This window comes from Peromyscus leucopus, chromosome 1, assembly GCF_004664715.2.
Source record: "Peromyscus leucopus breed LL Stock chromosome 1, UCI_PerLeu_2.1, whole genome shotgun sequence".
In the NCBI taxonomy this organism is placed as follows: Eukaryota; Metazoa; Chordata; class Mammalia; order Rodentia; family Cricetidae; genus Peromyscus; species Peromyscus leucopus.
In genome coordinates, this window is record NC_051063.1 from 38,927,374 (window position 1) to 38,947,964 (window position 20,591).

Consider the following 20,591-nt stretch of genomic DNA (forward strand, 5'->3'; position numbering starts at 1 on the left):
TGTCTCTCTGTCTCTCTCTGTGTCTCTCTCTCTCTCTCTCTCTCTCTCTCTCTCTCTCTCTCTCTCTCTCTCTCTCTCTCTCTCTGTCTCTCTCTCTGTCTCCTTGGTTCCCTTCTCTCTTATAAATGGCCAACTGAGCTGATATCCTAAGTTATTCTCATATATTCTCCTCTAGGAAGTTCAGGGATATAATGAGCACATAGAATCATGAAATGTGTGTCATTTACCCTGTTGGCCCTGTGTATGTCCAGTTTTTTCCCTTATAGTCACACACTCACATGCTCAAATGACATACTGCCTTCCTTTCCCCTAAAAAATAAGATCAGTGAAGACCAAACCCAGCTGGCAGTAGTTCCTGTTTTTAGAGGCCAGGACATCCCAATGTTGTGGTACCTGATTGAGCAGGTGCCAAGTCTCAAAGTCCTCCTTGGTGCAGCGCCGGCTGAAGATAGACTTGTAGTCCACTTTGACCAACTGCCATTCGGAGCGTAGGCTGAAGTGGCCAAAAACTCTAAAACACAAGAAGTCCAGCATCAGTCAGTAATGCACCAGAATAGAGAGGGGGAGGTCAAGACAGCCTGGACTTCTTTGATCCCTCCAAAATGATTTCCTTAAAAGAGTAGTCTCCCTCTTCAGTGGCCAGCATCTTTGCATCTTCAGCCAACTGGTTGTCATTCACATTAAGTTTAATATCACTCATTTTTATTGCAAAATTACTAAATATGATTTATAGGAAGCATTCAAATAATTTACAATCCAAATGAAACCAAATTTACATTTTGACACATAGCTTTTTCATTTCTTCTTAATGTCAGGAATAGTAGGTTGTCTACCTATATCCAGTGCTAGAAGTAATTTCCTCATCTATAAAACAAATTGTATATGAGTGTATGTGTTTGTGTGTGTGCATACTTACACACATTGGGAGTAATGAAATGTATTACCTAATCTAAAGTATGACCCTACTGATGCCAAAATCCTGTGGCCATCTCTGTGCCTTTTCATTGAAATTCCCACTGCATGACTCATATTAATGCTTATTCTCTTGCTGCCTTCCTTGAAAAACAGCATTCCAATAAAAGAAAGTCATATTTATGTACAGTAATGAAGAATGCCATCTGCATGGTCCAGATAATCAATACTGACCTTTGTAAAGCCCAGTTGCTGATAGGCCTATAAATATGAATGATCAATCATTCTAGAAAAAAATGAAAGAAAAAAATGCTGACCATCAATTCTTCACTGGGGTGGCATGTCATGCGATTACAGTGCAAGACATCTATCACTGTGATGGAGAGGTGAACCCAGTCATGCTGGGAGCTCTTTCGAAGAACTAGACTGTCCATTTCAGCAAGCCTCAATCATACTAGCATTCTCCACTGCCCTGGTTTAGATATTCTTATGCTGATAACCAAAGGCCTTCTCATTGAGATCTTTTGTTCAACTCTCTGGAAGATGATAATGCTTACAAGAGGAAGTGAGGACTAAAATAAATTGTAAAATGTGGGAAAAATAAGATTGGTTTTGTAGCTCATTTAACTTAAATCTTGGGAAACAGCTTTGAATGTATTATCAGAAAAATAAAAAAAGGTTTACAGACTTAAATCTAAAAGAAGATTTAAACAGATGTTGAGGGAGAAACTGAGGGCTACACTTTATCAAGATTGCATGGTCTTTTTAAAACCTCACTTTGGCATAGACTAGAAGCATTGAGCATAGATTATTCCAATATATAGCTGATACTTTTTCCTGAATTTTCTATGTCTTTTTCTTTTTTATTCTTGCTAAATACATTCATTTCCAAACCCAATACAGAGATGTCATGTCATCCATCAAGGTCTTTCCACTATTTAGTTTTAAATTTATTCAGAAGGTGCAAGGTGGCTCACTTATATTTTGTTTTTTGTTTCTTGGGCAGAGTCTCATGTACCCCAGATTTACCTCAATCTATGTAGCCAGGGATGACCTTGAACTCCCAATCCTTCTTGGGATTATAGGAATGTGCCACCATGTCAGCTCCCTTAAAAATTTAACAAAACAGCTAGCTATTATGATAAGGTTCTACTTGCTTGGCAATAAGAGAGTTAAATTAATAGCTGGATCAGTAAAAATAAGACATTGAAGATGACCTTGGCAAACATCTCTTTCCTTCTCTACTCAGATATCAAAATCTTCCCACATTCAAACACTATTTTTTGTATTAAATCTTCCTAGGTTATATCAAGCTGAGTATCACAATGCCAGTGATATTAAAGCAAATATTTCTCCCTACTCTAAACAGTTATTTCATGGCTCACAACATGCATCATGTCAGATTAATCCTACTCATTTCTATAAGAAGATTACTAGGCAGAGAGAAGAAAATACAAGGTACATGATATACTTGGATGTCAACAAGGCAGGTGACAAGAGTCTGCACAGCAGTTTTGAAGAAAAAAATTAAAATGTGAGCCAGCTGCTAGTAAAGTGATGTGTTTGAATGGCACCTAATTAAAGTATTGAAATCAGCCAGAAGGGAGGTAGAGGTAGTCAGTTCGCAACATTCTGTTGTCTGCTTCTCCTTGTTTACCGTTCTTACTAAATGGCTTAAAGACATGAAAATAATGCTTATCAACAGAAATCTAACTTACCAATGACACACAGCTAGAAACAACAGTCAATACACTTCATGGTAGAATCAGGACCCAGTAGGTTCTGACAGTCTCAGACAGGTAGAGTTTAATAAGATAAGATGTAATAGGAAGAAACATCAACTTCTCTTTCTGGTACTGGCTTAAGGATAGGATAATGGAAATGAGCTTTGTATACCTAAGGATAGACAATAATAGCAGTAGTTGAAGTGTTTCTCTAGGTAATGTGGCCAATGTAATTGAATAATTTAACATGATCAATGATAATTTAAATGATTGTGAAATAAATTAACAAGATTGTATGTATTACCTAGAACAGAAGAGGTGATAGCCCATGTTAGTCTACATTAGCCAGATCACAAAGAAAAATCATGGTCACTGTTAGTTGTTGTCATTTAAAAAGGACCTAGATTATGTGGTATGAATCAACTTCAGCCCATATACAATCTGCTGTATTAGAAGATATTGAATAATCTAAATTTTAATAAAAAACATGTATTTATTAGAACATGTAAGTTTATCTCTGTACAAAGGATGTATTTTATCAGACCATCCAAAGATGTATCTAGTTGCCAAAGTTTAAGCACTATTGAAAAAGACTGAGTTGGGGCTGGAGAGATGGCTCAGTGGTTAAGAACACTGACTGCTCTCCAAGAGGACCTGGGTTCAATCCTTAGCACCCACATGGCAGCTCACAACTGTCTGTAATTCTAGTTCCACGGTACCCAACACCCTCACATAGATATACATGGAGGCAAAACACTAATGCACATAAAATAATAGTATATAAATTATTGGAAAAAAAACTTTTGGGCTGGAGAGATGGCTCAGAGGTTAAGAGCACTGACTGTTCTTCCAGAGGTCCTGAGTTCAATTCCCAACAACCACATGGTGGCTCACAACCATCTGTAATGAGATCTGGTGCCCTCTTCTGGCTTGTAAGAATACATGCAAGCAGAACACTGAAAACATAATAAATAAACAACATAATAAGAAAGAAAGGAAGAAAGAAAGAAAGAAAGAAAGAGAGAGAGAGAGAGAGAGAGAGAGAGAGAGAGAGAGAGAGAGAGAAAGAAAGAAAGAAAGAAAGAAAGAAAGAAAGAAAGAAAGAAAGAAAGAAAGAAAGAAAGAAAGAAAGGAAGAAAGAAAGACTGAGCTTTATAAAAAAGACTGAGTTGAGTGGTTGGTGGTCTTTAATAAGATATGAATGAATATGTCCTCATCCTTGAAGCTATAATGTAACCTCATTTGGAAAAAGAAGCATGAAGATTTAAGCAAAAGATAATAAAAATGAGAGCATCTTGGATTACTGAGATGTCTGTAAAAGTGGTAAGAAGTATTCTGTAACAGATAATGAAGATGAACAGGTAGTGAAAAGGCCATATGAAGACAGAAGTATAAATTGGAGATATACAGCCATAAGCTAAGAAATGGCTAGAGCCATTATAAAGGGGAGCTGGAATGAATACTGTCAATGTACATGATATATTTGTATGAAAATGCTTTTATGAACCTTACACTATTCATAAACACACACCAGAAGATTTTGTGGTTTTAAAAAATGAAGAAGACATAGCAAGTTCTCCTGATAATCCTTTGATTTTGGAAATTGGCTTCCAGAATTATAAAATAATGAATGCCATTTTAAGCCATCTAGTTTATGGTTTTGTTAAAGCAGTGCTAGGACACTAATGTTGATGACAACAGGATTCATTTCATCTTTGTGCTGAAAATGGTGTAAACCCAGGTATGTATTGGGAAAAGGGAAAAGAAATAGGTTGGCAGTCTTTGCAGCTCACAAGTAGGGACGCTTGTAAAGGGTGAGATAACTTTCTAACAAATAGCGATGATCAGGGGCAACAGGTGCAGTAGTTAGTGAGCATGCAACTGCAAGCCTAGGCTTTATCGTTTAGCAGGGTTGATACTGAACAGAATGTGCTATTGATCCATGCGTACAACCTAAGTGAAGCTGAGCCTTGAAGTGCTTATTTTTCTGACTGAACACAGGCATCAAATCAGTTCAATCTTATAGACTGGTTCAGATGGTTTTCATGAAACCTCAACAGGTACATTCTTTTCATCTATGTTTGTTCAACTTCTTGCTTCATGCTGTATTTCCCATGTCTTTCTCCAAACTGATCAGCCATATTCTTGAATGCATGCTATTATCCTTTTCCATAAGGTTACCTCCAAGTGCCAAAGGCAAAATTATAGTTATTTTAAACTGTTAGGATGATGAGTTTTGTTCATCTTGGTGGGTCTCAGCTAAGACCAGAAAGATGAGTCCCTTAGTAATATTTGGATATTACCATATTCCTTATCTTTCAATCTGTTCTAGAAGACAACAATAGTTCATTGTTTTGCCTCAACTCTACACAATGATGCACTAGTGACTGTTCTGGTTACTGTGATAAAACAGTCTAACCAAAAATAACCCAGGGAGGGATGGGTATATTGGCTTACTAATCCAGGTTGCAATCCATCATTGGAGGAAGTCAGGGAAGGAAGTCAAGGCAGGAACCTGAAGCAGAAATCATGGAAGATCATTGCTTGCTGGCTCTTACTGGTTCGCTCTCTGGATAATGCTTAGGAACATTTCTTGCATATCTCAGAACTACCTACCTAAGGATGGTACCACCCACAATAAGATGGGCCCACTTGTATGAATGAATAAGACAATCCCTCCTGTGCATGCCCACAGACTAACTTGATATAGATACTTAATTGATTAACACTAATTTTCGGTGTGATTCCAAGCAGTGCTACATTATGAGTTATGGCAGTCAGTGACTACTCAGACACATAGTCTTTCTTCTGCATGGACCTTGATTCTCTAGTTCTGTTCAATATTACACTAATTATCTGATGATTTGATAACTGTTAAGGAAGTTGAAGAAATGACAGATAGCACACATAGAAAAATAAGCAGGATATGAAATACAGGTTAATTAATACCCAAGTGCTTAATAACCTCTTTTCTTAAACAATAGTGAAACAGGTGTCACAATAAGATCAGTGAAAATGTGAGCCAAACAAAGACAGCGGCAAGACCATCAAAAAAAATCACACTCATCATTTTTGTATTAATATCATTGAACTGAAAAATTTTAAAAAGCATTCTAAGCCTCCTTCTAATGAATAACAACAAACATCAAGTTCCCAGATATGAGCTCCTCATCATCTAAAATTATTCCTCTAAAGTTAAGGAATCATTGCCAGCATAATAGGGAAAGCTCTTTCCTCATACTTATTTGGGGAGAACAAAGTGGTTCATGTATCAACCTAAGTGCATGGTTATAGCAGAGGAAAGCAAAACATGGAGAATCTACCAAAGGATGATAGGATTTCCAAGCCAGTGTCAGGGGCTTCAGGAGATCTGAAAATTGTCTGGCAACAATGAGCTCTTCTTCTTCAGATGTTCAAATTTTCTGTTATCAAGAAGTCCTTTCAGAAGGCCTTTGACATATGGGTTTCCCCACCTAGAGAGGTTCTCATTAGTACATTATGTGTGCCTGAATATTTGCATTTCTCTGAAGTCCCTGATCATGATGATGTCCTCAAACCAAACTTTGAACAATAAAGGTGACAGCTTCTCAAAAAGACCATGAATTACAAAGAGAACAAGGGGATGCATGGGAGGAGCTGGAGGGAGGTGAGGGAAGGAGATAAATGTTGCGGTTGCATTATAATTTCAAAAATAATAAATTATTAAAAATAAAACAGTAGGTTACTACTCCATATGGGGTCACACCCCTAAAGGTGAGACTCATGAATGATTTGGCAACAGCAAAAGACTTCTGAATCTGTAATAACCAAAAGTTAATACAGAATCAAATGTTTAGTGAATCCAAGTTGTTTCTGGAGGCATTTTCCATTCTGCCTTGGTTTTGAACTCACAGCACGCACTCTTTGAGCTGAACATGTCATCACACTTAACATCTAGTTAAGACTTGATAAAATTATCTCAAATATTTTTTACTGCACAAATAGAGTTTTATGCTCTTACAAAAGCATGAGTTAATTATAAAAACAAAGACTTTCAGTATTTTTCCTACAATCATTTCTCAGCATGTAAGTATCAAATTAGTTTATCTTTGGATTATACTTTGGGAGGTTATTTGATTTAAGATATCACCATTTGGTTTGAGTTGCTAGAGAGTTTCATAATAAATTTTAAAAATGAATTTTGGCTTGAGTTTATAACAAAATTTTCAACAATTTCAAAAATAGCCCTAAATGTACTTCTGACATTTTGTACTATATACTTATGTGAAATAACATTCTTAGCCTTGAGGTTTATAAAATCAGAATACCAAACAAAGCCGGAAAATGCTGAAGATGCTTTCTCCATCCTGCAGTACCAAATTTTCAGTTAAGATTTAATTCTTCATGTAAAATAAACAGCATATCCATCGTATTAGTATGCAAATTTGTTTTCATCTTTATAAGTGGCGAAATTATATGTATATCAAAGAATTGTATTAAAATAAATTTCTTCTTGATTTATTATCAGTAAATGCCTAATCTGTATGCCTATTTTATATGCCTATAAACCAGGATTGCATGAAAATTTCTCTGATGAAAAAGGGTCATCCAGGGGTTCTTAATTTTCTAGCATCTTTACCTAAGACTATTTTTTTTTAACTAAATAGAAACTTCTTAAGGTCATGGATACCTTCTGGATTTATTTGTATTCTATAGAAAAGAAGAGTTTCTAGCAATAGTCATTGTGGGATAAAGAATTGGAAATGAAGTGTGGAGGGCTATTAAAGGAACATAAGGAACTTGCAAAGTGAATTTAATTTTCAAGACTTGCAAAAAGAGCGAGTTCCTGTCATTTTATAAAGCTCCTCCATTTTTGTTGAATTGTGATAATTCCCAAAACCAGATTATTGTGGTTTACAGAACTAAAATAAATTGTTTATTTAGATCCCTGCCCTTACTGTCCTTATAGCTCGTTCAAAGACAAACTGAGAGCATATTCTGTGATCTACACACCAGTCATGTAGCAAATGGCCTCCCATTCCTCTAAAACATGGAAGAAGGGACTTGCATCCTGCCATGTGGACCTTATCTCTCCTTAGTGCCCCATCATGATGTTGTCTGTCTGTCTAAGCACTGATTTTTTAAGAGGAAGGAAGAAAGAAAGAACATAAAGTTGGAGTAGGGAAGCGTGAGGAATTAGGGGAGAAGAAAAACATAATCAAATATATTGTATTTAAATATTTTTTCAATTTAAGAAGTCTTAAAAAAAAAAAAAAAAAGCTTCTTCCCCACAAAAAATAATCTGCTTCACTGTCTCCCTTGAGCTCTAAACCTGGAACTTTTCAGTTTCCAGCTTGACCAAATTCACTGCTACCAGCATCACTTCTCATCTTTATAATTGCCACAATGTAGTATTTTGGGACCCCTTCTTCAGAATTGTATTCTTTGTTTCTTTTTAAAAGTTACCTGTTAAATTATTATTATTATTGTTATTGTTGTTGTTATTACTGCTGTTATTGGTGTTATTAATCTGTGTGTGTGTTTGTGTATGTGTGTGTGCTTGTGCGTGTGTGTGTGTGCGTGTGCGTGTGCGTGTGTGTGTGCGTGTGTGTGTGTGTGTGCTTGTGCATGCAAGCAACTTGAAAGAGCTGGTTCTCCCCTTCCACCATTTAGATTCCCAGGAATCAATCTCAGGTGGCTGCACTTGGTGGCAAGAGCCTTTACCTCCTGAGCCTTCTCACCAGCTCCTTGTTGTCATATTCCTTTTCTTAACTCAAAGAAACATAGTGACCAATGCAATCGTAACTCTCATTCAGTTAAATAATGCATGTGAAATCTTTAAAATCACACAGACAACAAAGGTTCATTACCATCACCACTCTTCTCATTGACAGAATTTCTACAGACTTCCCCAACAATTAAATCAAGATATTTTGGTAGGCTTGACTCTCAATCTTTTTTCAAGGCACACACTTAGCCCAAATGTGGGCAATCTTTTTTCTTCTTCGTACTGAGCCTTGAAATAAGTAGACACCTCATACATAAATATAGATGACTGCCTGGAAAGAGGTGCCATGCCCTTTGGTTCCCGGAGGAAGTTCTCCTAACCACAGGAACAAAATAAATGAATTTTCTGAGCCATTTCTCATTATATGGATTTTTGGTGATGGTGGGGATCAATTAAAATGTATTACTTCTATTTTTCTTTTTACCTAGCCACATGCATTTTTTTATATGTTTGTCTCCCTACTTCAGATTCATCTTGGACTCTCTGAACCTAAGAAGCCATTTCAATCTTTGTTTAAAAAAAAAAAAAAAAAAAAAAAAAAAAAAAAAAAAAAAAAAAAAAAAAAAAACAAGACACTGGTCATAGACAGTTCTGTGCTCTTGCTTTACTGTTGGTCTGGGAATCATAGCAAAATGAGAAAGCAGAGAAACTAGAAGATCTGGTTGTTCCTAGTCCTCCTTGGCCTTGAAATTAACTAGGTAAACTTGAACAAAAACCTTCCTGAAATCTTCAACTTTCTTTTAAAAGATGACTCTTGTTCAGTGGAATGAACATAAAAAGATGGGAGGCAGAATGTGGCTTTTTTCAAGATAATTTCTGAGAATGTATTTTCTTCTGTCTACCTCTAGATACACAAGTTGTCCATATCCTGTTAACCTTCCAATCAGATTTATCTATCTATTACAGTCATCCATCTTTGCATCCATGGGCACTTCTTTCGTATAACAGGTACTAAATTAATATAGTTCTTGGTTGATTAATGAATAGAATTAATCAAACAAAATCAATCACAGTTTTCAATACTGCTACCATAGTTTATCTGCTTCATTTCTGGGTCAGAGACTGTGATTGAGTCAGATGTCCCTTGATGTTTACAAGAATTAAAGCAATCTTGGAGAAGACGGAATAGAAGTTATTCTGTCTCTGGTCATCCTAAACTGTGCTAGGTTTTCTATAACAAATGTAGTTTCCTGGGACATTAAATAACAAACCTGCTTCAATCCACCATCCAGACTAAGTAAACCTTTCTAAAAAGAAAAGGGTGATTAATTTGAGGAGGGATGTGACTCACAAAATGAAAAGACTTCATTAGAATTCCAAACACACAGAGAGGTAGCTACTCATTAATTAAATGATTTCAAATGGGATCAGGGTATATAATTGCTATAATTTCGATGGAAACAATGCCACAGTAAATGTAATTAGAGAAGTAAGCTCTATAAAGATGTTTACCTCTTTCCAGGGGAAAAGATCTGGGTCACCTGCCTCTCCTCTGCATAGTCATCTGATTCATTTGGACCTCTGGTTACAAGGGCTTTTATACATAGTTATGAAATCTGAGAAAAGTTTTAAGAAGATAATGATTGGCCACAAACCTTCATGAGGAGAACAAGGAGTTATTACAATGAAGGCACTAGAAATGTTCAAAGAATTCCTTTGGAGATTATATTTGTGACCTTGACTGAAGAGTGACTTTCAAGGGAACTCTGAATTAAACTCACTTATTATCCAACTTATAATCAGGATATCTCTTTTCCCTTCTTCAGAAACTTCATCTTCATTAGAAATTCTTATACCCACTAAGTCTTACTTTTATTTGCCTGAATAACATCTTCAGCAAAAGATCAAGGGCAATTCTGACTCTGTAATTTCTTTCTAGACTTTCTCTGCTACTTCCTCAGTTGAGTTTTCTATCAGGCTATAAATCTCTGTATTAGTAGAGACCCACTTCTCTCTGTTACCACCAGATGGATTCCCAGTCTTCTGATGGAACTTCTACAAATCTCTCATATTCACCAGATACATGTAAATTCCCTTTGATTTCTTGCCACCAGTCCCACTTCTGTCTACAAATTCAATCTCTGTGTAGTCAACTCCCAAGATACTGCCACATGATCTAGTAGCAAACCTCTTGCAAAGAATCATTACCTTGAGCTTCTAAACTCTAGCCTCCTTCTATCTTTGTATGTTGTGGTACCTTTCACTGCCTTGTACACAGCTGGAATTTCATTGCCTCCCATGAAGGGGAGCATGATTTTCTTCAGCTTGCTTTCCCTCTATCCAGGATGGTTAATCTAACTTCTATACAGATTCATCTAAGTCTCTATAAAGGTGGAAGAACCAGCCTCATTGGTAAAGTGCTTGACATGCAAGAATGAAGACCTGATTTAGACACCCAGCATTCACATAAAAACATCTGGGTATGGTAAGGTGTGCCTATAATCCTAGATACATGGATACAGAATGATCCTGGGCTTGCTGGTCAACCAGCATAGCCTACTTGTCATGTTTTTGGCTAAAGAGTTTGTCTCAAAATAGTATGTGAACAGTACCTGAGGAATTGACACCTAAGGATGTCTTCTGGTCTCCACGTGTATTTTTATACATGTGAATCTACACAAACAGACCCACACAGACATACACAAATACACAGCAATTATAGAATGATCATTGGGATTACTTACATTATCTATTTGGTTGGATGACTGAGAATTTAGGGGGCAGATAGTATACCCATATATATGCAAAAACTCTAATGTAAGAGTTTACAAACAGTGAATTATAACCAAAATTCAGTCAAATAATAACAATTATGCCAACAAGAAGGAATATTTATCAAACTTTTAAAATATGCTAACCACTTTGTGTGGATTACCTCATGTATTCCACCTTAACAGATGAGGAAACTGAGATTCAAAGAAATTGGAGGAGTCGTCCAACAATGCAGCACAGCCAGCAGATGATAGTCAGGATTGAAGTGCACACACTGGCAGCCATTGTTCACACACAGTCCCCAGCACTGGGCTTTGAAGTGCTTTGTGACTCATTAGCAGCCATTTGACTGCACAGTTTGGCACTGAGGCTTGAACATGGGTGGGGGGCTCTTACCTCAAGCTCTAAATAGCCTGTTTGCACAAAAGGCAGGAACACCATGAAATTTATAAACTTGAAAGCACAGTTGGAGGAAGGAAGAAAGGAAAAAATCTGTAGGGAGTTTATAACTAGAAAGCCCCAATTATGATCCTATTTGTCTCAAACCTGTACTGTGTGGAGAATTACAGACTTGACCCTGAACTATGACAGTCTTTATTGCCCTGGTCTCCAGTTGGGAATCCATGAGGCATGAAAGAGAACAAACAGGATTATAAAGCATTAGGGCTGAAACAGTCTTAGGGGATGAACCTTTGGCCCAATTCCTTCATAAACCATCAAGAAAGTAAGGCCTGGACAAAACTTTGGCCTGTTCAAGAAGAGAACAAACTAGAAACCTGGTCTGCTGGTGTCTAATTCTTGCTATGCTGAAGGTTTTTCATAGGAAACATTCCTATCCTTCAAGTTGAGTCACAGACACACATGACAGTAGCACCATGAGTATCTGCATCTGGGAGGGGGGGAGCAGAGAGGACAGTGATCACATCCAGGTCTTCCAGTAACCCCAGGAGCCTTCAGCTAAGACCTACATTTCCAGTTTTAATGCTTTTTCTCCCAGGTTCTGGCACCTTCAAGAGTGCCCTGGGATGTCCCAACTCCAGCTTTCCTTACAACAGCAGCTGTAAACTCCAATCTTTTCTTGGTCAAAGGACCTTCTTGAGTGTGCACAGATATGGCATTCCTCTGAGATGCCTTCCTCTTGACTCTGTTAGATCAAGTAAATAGACACAGGCACAGACAGAAGTATGTTCTGGGCTTAGGGGAAATGAGAATGTTCTCTTGAGACAGACAGTGTGGTTGTTCTTACTGAGCCACCAAACAGGGTGAAGGTCACAGATTGATGAAGTCTATATTGGGCCTCACAGGTGAACACAAACTGGAAGATAGGCAAGATCTCTCATTTACAAACAAAAATAAATAAATAAACTATGTATATCAGGGAAGAATAAGAGGTATCCAATTGGTCCAGGTGTTTCTCAGCACTCACATAAAGATGTGTGCCCCAAATCTTTAGTGGCACAGTTTGGATACATGCCATTTCTCCCTTATTGACACACTGGATTTCTTTTTCATTCTACTAGGTAAATAGTTAAACCTGCTGCTGTGGATTCTGGTGAGTTACACACACACCATCTCCTCCTTCAACTCCACCCAGGATTCAGAATTGGCCATTGCTAGGAAACCACAAATCTCAACTCATTTTTTTTCCCAGCCTCAACTTCTTTCATTGACTAGATGTCATTAATTTGAGAACAAATTATTAGAAACCTGAAAAACAGTTCTGAAATGTCTGCAGATTTATGATGAAGTCATTCCACAAAAGGTCACAGGCAACCCTGCCATAATTAAATCTTTCATTAATTTTTAAAATATACAATAACTTACAAATGCAGCATAAATTAACCAGATGACCTTGAAGAAATTATTTAGAGCACAGCTTCATCAGAAAGTGCTATGTACCAATTTCCTGAATTTGTGTTTTATGTGTAGGATTGGTCCATTTTGCATTCTTATCTTTTATTGACTGCCAGTGGAATGTTTATCCAAAATGATGTAGTGCCAAGTGACTCCAGGCAGTGCTTAGCACAGGGAGGTGGTGGTGGATAGGTGAGATACTCCCTTCCTTTCAGTTACAGGCTTAAAGGTGGAATGAGCATAAACCACAGCATTCTTAGCATTGGTGCAAAAACAGTTCTTCCCTTTTATTATCTAGAAGATGTTAAGTGTAGAGTTTGATAAATTATTTCCCTTTTGTTCATTATAAAGAATGTATTCTCATTATATAAACACTTAAAGAATAAAAAAATCTATAGATGAGACTATAAATCCCCACTGAAAGCACTATTTGTAATAGTATTGGATATTTTCTTCCATTCACTGACAGTATTGTCGTTCATATTCTAAGACATAAGTGATTATCAGAAACCACAGCTAGGGCTAGAATCTTCAGAGGGCAGACATATACTGAGGCCAAGTGCAGTAACTAAATACCCTTCCATCTAACTTTCTGTCTGTCTCTTATTCTTTTTCTGTCTCTGACTTCTCACCCTCCAACATTACCACCTGCTGTGGGATGGTCTGTATATCAAATCTGTTGCTCTGATTGGTCAACAAATAAAACACTGATTGGCCAGTGGTCAGGCAGGAAGTAGGTGGGACAAAGGGAGAGGAGAATTCTGGGAAGCAGAAGGCTGAGGAGGGAGACACTGCAGCCACCGCCAGGAGAGGCAGCATGTAAAGACTCTGGTAAGCCACCAGGCACGTGGCAAGGTATAGATTTATAAAAATGGGTTAATTTAAGATAAAAGAACAGTTAGCAAGAAGCCTGGCACGGCCATATAGTTTGTATGCAATATAAGTCTCTGTGTTTACTTGGTTGGGTCTGAGCGGCTGTGGGACTGGCGGGTGACAAAGATTTGTCCTGACTATGGGCAAGGCAGGAAAACTCTAGCTACAAATGGCACCCAACGTGTTGGCAAGAGTTTCCACCTAAAACCTGAGAAAAAAGATTCTAAAACTGAGCTAAAAACAGTTCCTAATTGTCTCTCTAAAATGAGCGGCAGCTGCCAGTTTGAGCTACTGGAGGGTTCCTAGAGTGCAAGCTTGACCTGCAGAATGGCGGGAATGAGGCCTCTGCAAGTGGCATATTAAGCTGCATGGTGGATTTAGCCTTTGCTAGTACAAAACAAAAAAGAGGTTTCTGGGCTACATGCTGCATTGGTAGAAGCATAGACCCACTATTTCTGAGAATTAATGGCTCCCAGAGCTGGCAGAAAACATACCACCACCATGTTGGGAAGCTGAAGTGGGCAGAGTCAGCAGGCTTAAAAGGCTGCAGTTTAAAGCAATAGGCTCAAGGTAATATAAAAAATAAGCCATGTAAAGATGGCTACCACACAGAGAATCTGGATTATGTTCTCTTTGATATTCGTAACTGAAGAAAAAGATTTGATTGCAAAAGCTGTTGAGTTATGCCAAAATGTGTATTTTAAAAGTACCTTGACTTCAAAATTTGGCTATAAGGATATGTTGCTTTGGAACAGAGGCTCTGCTTTTGTTTCTACAGAAAGCCAAAGGCTATGGATTTGTTCCAGATTAAGATACATCAGGTTTGACCAGCCAAGACCACCTGAAAGGTCTCCGATGACACCATGGCCCAGATGATCCAACATCCAGAATCGTTTCAAGGCAACTGGCTCAGATGATACAGTCTCACGGACTACTCCATGATCCTAAAATTTTCTTTGTGTCCCCATAAGATACAGTGCCCCCCTCCAGCAGGAAGTAGTAAGAGAAGCTACGCCCAAAATCCCAAATATACCAAGCTGGCTTTGGAGATGTATAAAAGTTAAAACCTTCCTTTTTAAAAAAAAAGAAAAGGGGAAGTGCTGTGGGATGGTCTGTATGTCAAATCTGTTGCTCTGATTGGTCAATAAATAAAACACTGATTGGCCAGTGGTCAGGCAGGAAGTAGGTGGGACAAAGGGAGAGGAGAATTCTGGGAAGCAGAAGGCTGAGGAGGGAGACACTGCAGCCACCGCCAGGAGAAGCAGCATGTAAAGACTCTGGTAAGCCACCAGCCATGTGGCAAGGTATAGATTTATAAAAATAGGTTAATTTAAGATAAAAGAACAGTTAGCAAGAAGCCTGCCATGGCCATACAGTTTATAAGTGATATAAGCATCTGAGTGATTATTTTATAAGTGGATTATGGGACTGTGGGGCTTGGGAAACCTGAAGAGAAGCCCTCCAGCAACAACCACCACCATTGACACGTCCAATGCTGCTCTGACAATGACTTAGACAATAAATATATGTATGTATACTGCAGTTGTTGACCTTTCTTCACAGAAGATAGAAGAGGTGTGAGAATATAAGATTTCACTCAACAGAGGATTGACTACTTATGTCCTAACTTGCCTCTAGAACTCTTAAACCATTGATTTATTAATAGTTGGCTATCACTATACCTAGTCAAATAAAGTAATAACAAGTACTCTTGCAAGAACAGCAATATGTGCATTCTGCTAAATGTCTTCTAAGAGCTCAATTCTCCCTAAAAGACCTGGCTCCCCATATGTATTCTTGTCTCTTGCCTGGAGAAACCTGCCTCCCCTATTTCTGTGAAGAAAACAGAAAAGAATGGATTTCAAATCAAAGAACAGTGTTCTTCAAAGGCCAGCCATCAGTGGGCAGCAGCTGCTGGCTTCCAAATATTCAGGCAGGATGCTTGGCTGTTGGTGTGCATCCAGGCCACCTGATTGTTTTCCCATTAGGGTGTAGATGGGATTAGTGGTAAAAGAGGTCAGCGGCTACGAGGAAAATTGTATTGAGCAAAAGTGAGACATGAACTAGATCTTAATAGAAACAGGCAGGAGGATCAACAGAAAAAACCTGCAGGCAGAGTCTGTGTTGGCTGCTGAACAGTATCGGTGAGGCAGTAGAAAGGAAGGGATTAAACACATTGAAAATAATGGAGAGAGGATGGAGTGAAAGGGAAACTGAGAAAGAAAGCTAAAACTACTGGAACTAACAGGGCAAAGTAATAAAGCTAAAGAAAATGTCATGAATTAGAGGGGGAGTGAGAGAGTGCTGGAGGAAACTGAGGGGTAGTAATGATGTACATACTGTACTAATGTATGCAATTCAAAAAAAGTTTAAATTAAAAACAATAAAGCCAAATTTTAAAACATGAGTTAAAGGAAATCATTATCTAAACAACTTTGATTCTTTTCTCAGAACTAAGACCTTTTGTGAGTTTGAATTAGAGCTCATAATAGTGACTCAGAAAGTGTGGTCTTCAAACCTATTGAAACCTAAGTCAGGAGCCAAGGGATACACTGTAAGGAAGGATAAAAGTAGATGAGCAAGGAAAGAGTTTAACAAGAGGAGAAAGACACAGAATTTAGAAGAGTCCTGAGAGAGATGCAAAAGGGACAGCTTTTTTTCTTTGTGTCATTATAATGACATTACAGTTCACTGTTTGTGTAAAACCCTGAACCAAATAAAATAATAGGAGAATCAAAAATGTGTAGAAACCCAGCACCTGCTCTTAAATAGTCTCGAGTCCAGTCTAACTGCATCACTCACTGTACATCTGCTGAGGACCAATTATGCACAGGCACGATCATGCTCGGGGCTATGGAGGATGACCACTGCAAACCTGCACTTCTCAGGCTGAAAAAGGCTTCTCATCTAACCTTGTAGACAATGGGTATAAAAACAGATTAGAAAGTTGTGCAAAAAATTAAGTCACATTATCAGTGCATATTAACATATTACTGATCACCATGACTCAGTAATTCCACTTCTGAGTTTGTGTGTAGATCAGAAAATGTGTTCCATTAATTTAACTGGAGGCGTGTGCAAAGGTAAGGTACTGTTTGTAAAAAGACAACACTAGAAGCAGTGTAAATGTCTGCTGATAGCAGAATGCATAAATTGTGCATATTCATTCAATGACAAAATGCCATGAGCATAAAAAATGCATGAACCACATGGACAGACCGTGAGTTAGACAATAATGATAGAAATGAGCATATAAGTCACTGCTATTGCCTATTTGAATTATATACACTTTGAAAATATATAAAACAATGTGGGTATACACTCACTGAAATTACCAAAAAGTATAAAAACACACAAATCAATACCATGTATATAGTTAAGTATAAAAAGCTTCAACATTTATTCTAGAAGTGTCTGTGGGAGAGAAAGTAGAATGAATCTGAGAAGGGCAATAATAAGGTCAGCTCTAAATCCCAGTGACGACAAAATAATTTTCATCAATTTCAAATGAACAGGTACTTAGGATCTAATCTCCACATTTTTCTGTATTTGTAAAATGATATTGAAAAAATTTAAAGTGGTTATAAAATTCTAGATGCGAAATCCAAATTTCAAATTTTGCCACAGCCAGGAGAACAACTGCAGAGCCCTGTGTTGAAATATATCCACTGGAGTGAGGGGTGCAACAGGCAATAGTATGTCCCTGCTGAAGCATTTGCCATGTTATTCTAGCATATGCTTAGACTCTAGATATGTGGGCTCAATGCTGCAAAGTCTTTTAGATGTCAGGCACTTGAATAAGTATGTTAGCCCCTCCTTGTAATCCCAGAATTCGAGATATTAAAGCTTGAGTTTAAAGTCAATGTTGATTCCTTGGTAACTTCTAGGTCAAGACACCCTGGTCTACAGAGTAAAACTGTCTCAAAAACAGGCATATAAAGGCAAAGGAAGAACAGAAGAGACCTCTATATTAATGACAAATGGGCTTTTTATGACAACACTCTAAGAACCTAGAAGACAGTGTGTTAAGTGAAAAGTCCATCACAGAGAACTGGTTCCTCATAATGCCATTCACAACAGCTATCAAAAATAATCAAGCTCATAAACAGAGAGCAGAATGGTGGCTACCAGGGCTTGGGAGGAGGAAATGGAAGATGGTTCAATGGCTATAAATAACAAGTTTCATTTATGCAGAATGACTGAGTTCTAGAAGTTCTACAACATGTTCTTCACAGAGTGCCTAGGTCAGTAAATGGTTTTGTGTACTTTAAACTATGTTAAGAGGGTAGATCTCATCTTAAATGTTCTTACCCCAAAACCCACAGAGCATTCTTTGTAGGTTATTGATAAGGTATACATCAAAATGTATATATTAAGCAAGTGCAAATTTTGGTATATAATTTATATTTCAGTAAGTTTGGAAAAAGAAATGAGGCAGATTCTCAGTCATTTCATAGAAAGTATATTTTTAGTATGGTATAGGAGACACATTTAAAGAAGGGACTTCTAGACAGAAGCAGTGTCCAATGAATTACACTTTTTGACACTGTGACAAGTCAACTGAGTGAAATGAAGTTGTGGAGTAAAGAGCTATTTTGGCTCACGGTTGCAGAGGCTTCAATCTACAGTAGGATAGCTCAATTATTTTGAGACCTGTATTGAGGCAAAAAGTACAGCAGGACAGAGGTTGTGGTGAATGAGTAAGTCATTCATTTCCTAGTGGACCACAAGGAGGATAAGCAAGAGGCTATGGGCAGGGTATATACGTTAGGGTATGTGCCCAGGTCTGAATGCATCCAGTGAGGCCCCTCTTCTAACATCCCTTCACCTTCTAATGAACCATCAATTTATAAATCTATGAATGGATAAATGTGTTGATGAAGAAAGTGTCCTCATGATCCAATCACTTCTCAAAACCACCACAAGCTAGAGGCCATGCCTTTATGATAGCACATGGGCCACTCAGAGAGAAGCCTCATGCAATCACAACACTGTCAAAAGCTAAGATGGTGTTTTTAAGAGAATCAGCCTGGATGAAGTTCCCAGTGCACCCTTGTTCAAGGGTCACTCCACAACCTGAGGGATACATCTGTTTTAATTTGCCTACAATGTTTTAAATGTTAAAAAGAGTGAAAACAAATGAAAAAATATATTTTATGGCACATGAAAACTGTTTGAAATTTGATTTTTTTTATAGTGAGTTTTGATTGGCACCCACTGATTCCTATTGGTCTCTGTTGTCTGTAGCTATCTTCATGAAAAGAATTGGGGCAATAGAGAGACCAGAGCCAGCAAAGTCTGACTATTTACGGTCTGGAGAAAAGTTTTTTGACTTCTACTCTAGTATGCTAAAGTTTTCCCTCAAGGTGGCTCATTATTGGAGCATTAAACTTTGGAAACTGAAACCATCTGTGTGTGTGTGTGTGTGTGTGTGTGTGTGTGTGTGTGTGTGTGTGTGTGTGTGTATGTGTGTGTGTGTGTGTACATGTATGCCGAAGCTGTAGAAAAACCTCAAATGCCATTCTCCATGCTTGACTGATACTTTTTGTTTGTTTTATTTTAAGACAGGCTCTCCCATTTATATATTTGGTTTTTCGAGACAGGGTTTCTCTGTGTAGCTTTGCACCTTTCCTGGAACTCACTTGGTAGCCCAGGCTGGCCTCAAACTCACAGAGATCCGCCTGGCTCTGCCTCCCGAGTGCTGGGATTAAAGGCATGTGCCACCACCACCCGGCCTGGAGAGATGGCTCAGCCGTTAAAGGCTAGGCTCACAACCAAAAACATATATATTTTTTTTAAATTTTTTTCATTTATCATATCAACCACAATTCCCCCTCCTTCCCCTCCTCCCTCCACCCTCTGCTTTTCCCCTACCCCACCCCCTATTCACTCAGAGAGGGTAAGGCATCCCATGAAGAGTCAACAAAGCCTGGCATATCAAGTTGAGGCAGATGCAGGCCCCTCCCCGCTGCATCAAGGCTAAGCAAACTGGCTTTCTTCCACTTACTTTTAAACACCCAAGTAGTCTAGGACACCTAGCCAGTGAGCCCCAAGAATTCTCCCTTATCAACCTCTCTTCCAGTGGGCTTACATGTGCACAGTGCCCTGTTAGCTGTTTATGTGGGTTCTGGACATCCAACCCAGGTTTTTGTTCTTGCAGTGCAAGCACTTTGCCAAGTGAACCATCTCTGGAACCCTACAGATATCGCTAATGCCCCTTGATGGGGGTTGTTTCTCTTCATCCTCACATCCAGGTGAGGAAACTGGACTTCAAAGGGATGTTGAGCAAGGGGTAATGTGAGTGGTGAATGCTGTCTCTTGAGATGGAGTTTTACTGAGCACAGGTGGAAATCTATTGGTTAAAACAACCCTTTTCCTTTCAGGCTGTTGCCAGCCCCCACGGTGTGATGTGGAAGGCCCAGTATCCCAGCATTCAGCCCTTGAGTCCCTTACCCAAACAGAAGCTTGGTCTCTGAGTGGTGAGAAACCTAGTAATAATCTGAAGACTGGGAATCAAGCCACAGCGTGAAAAGCTATGACTGAGGGGTTTCACTGGATTTGGTGATTACTCGAATGACTTACTTTGGGCAAAGTAAAATCAGGCTCTTCCAGCGAACAACAGAAAATTGAAAAACAGATCAATGGGAACAGCTCTGGTTCATTTCCAGAGACTTTATCGGATACAGTTACTAGACACTAAACAATGCACTTGCAGCTTAGAGCTGGGCCTCCACGTCCTGCTCTAGCTA

General features: G+C 38.4%; 1 protein-coding gene across 1 annotated transcript in view; it reads right to left on the reverse strand.

Annotated features, from left to right (window-relative positions):
- The window catches only part of Sorcs3 (sortilin related VPS10 domain containing receptor 3), a 615,406-nt gene that overhangs the window by 52,309 nt on the left and 542,506 nt on the right, over positions 1–20,591 (reverse strand). The window contains exon 15 of the mRNA XM_028874644.2: positions 394–511. Coding sequence (XP_028730477.1) covers positions 394–511 — 118 coding nt within the window. The remainder of the gene's footprint in view (positions 1–393; positions 512–20,591) is intronic.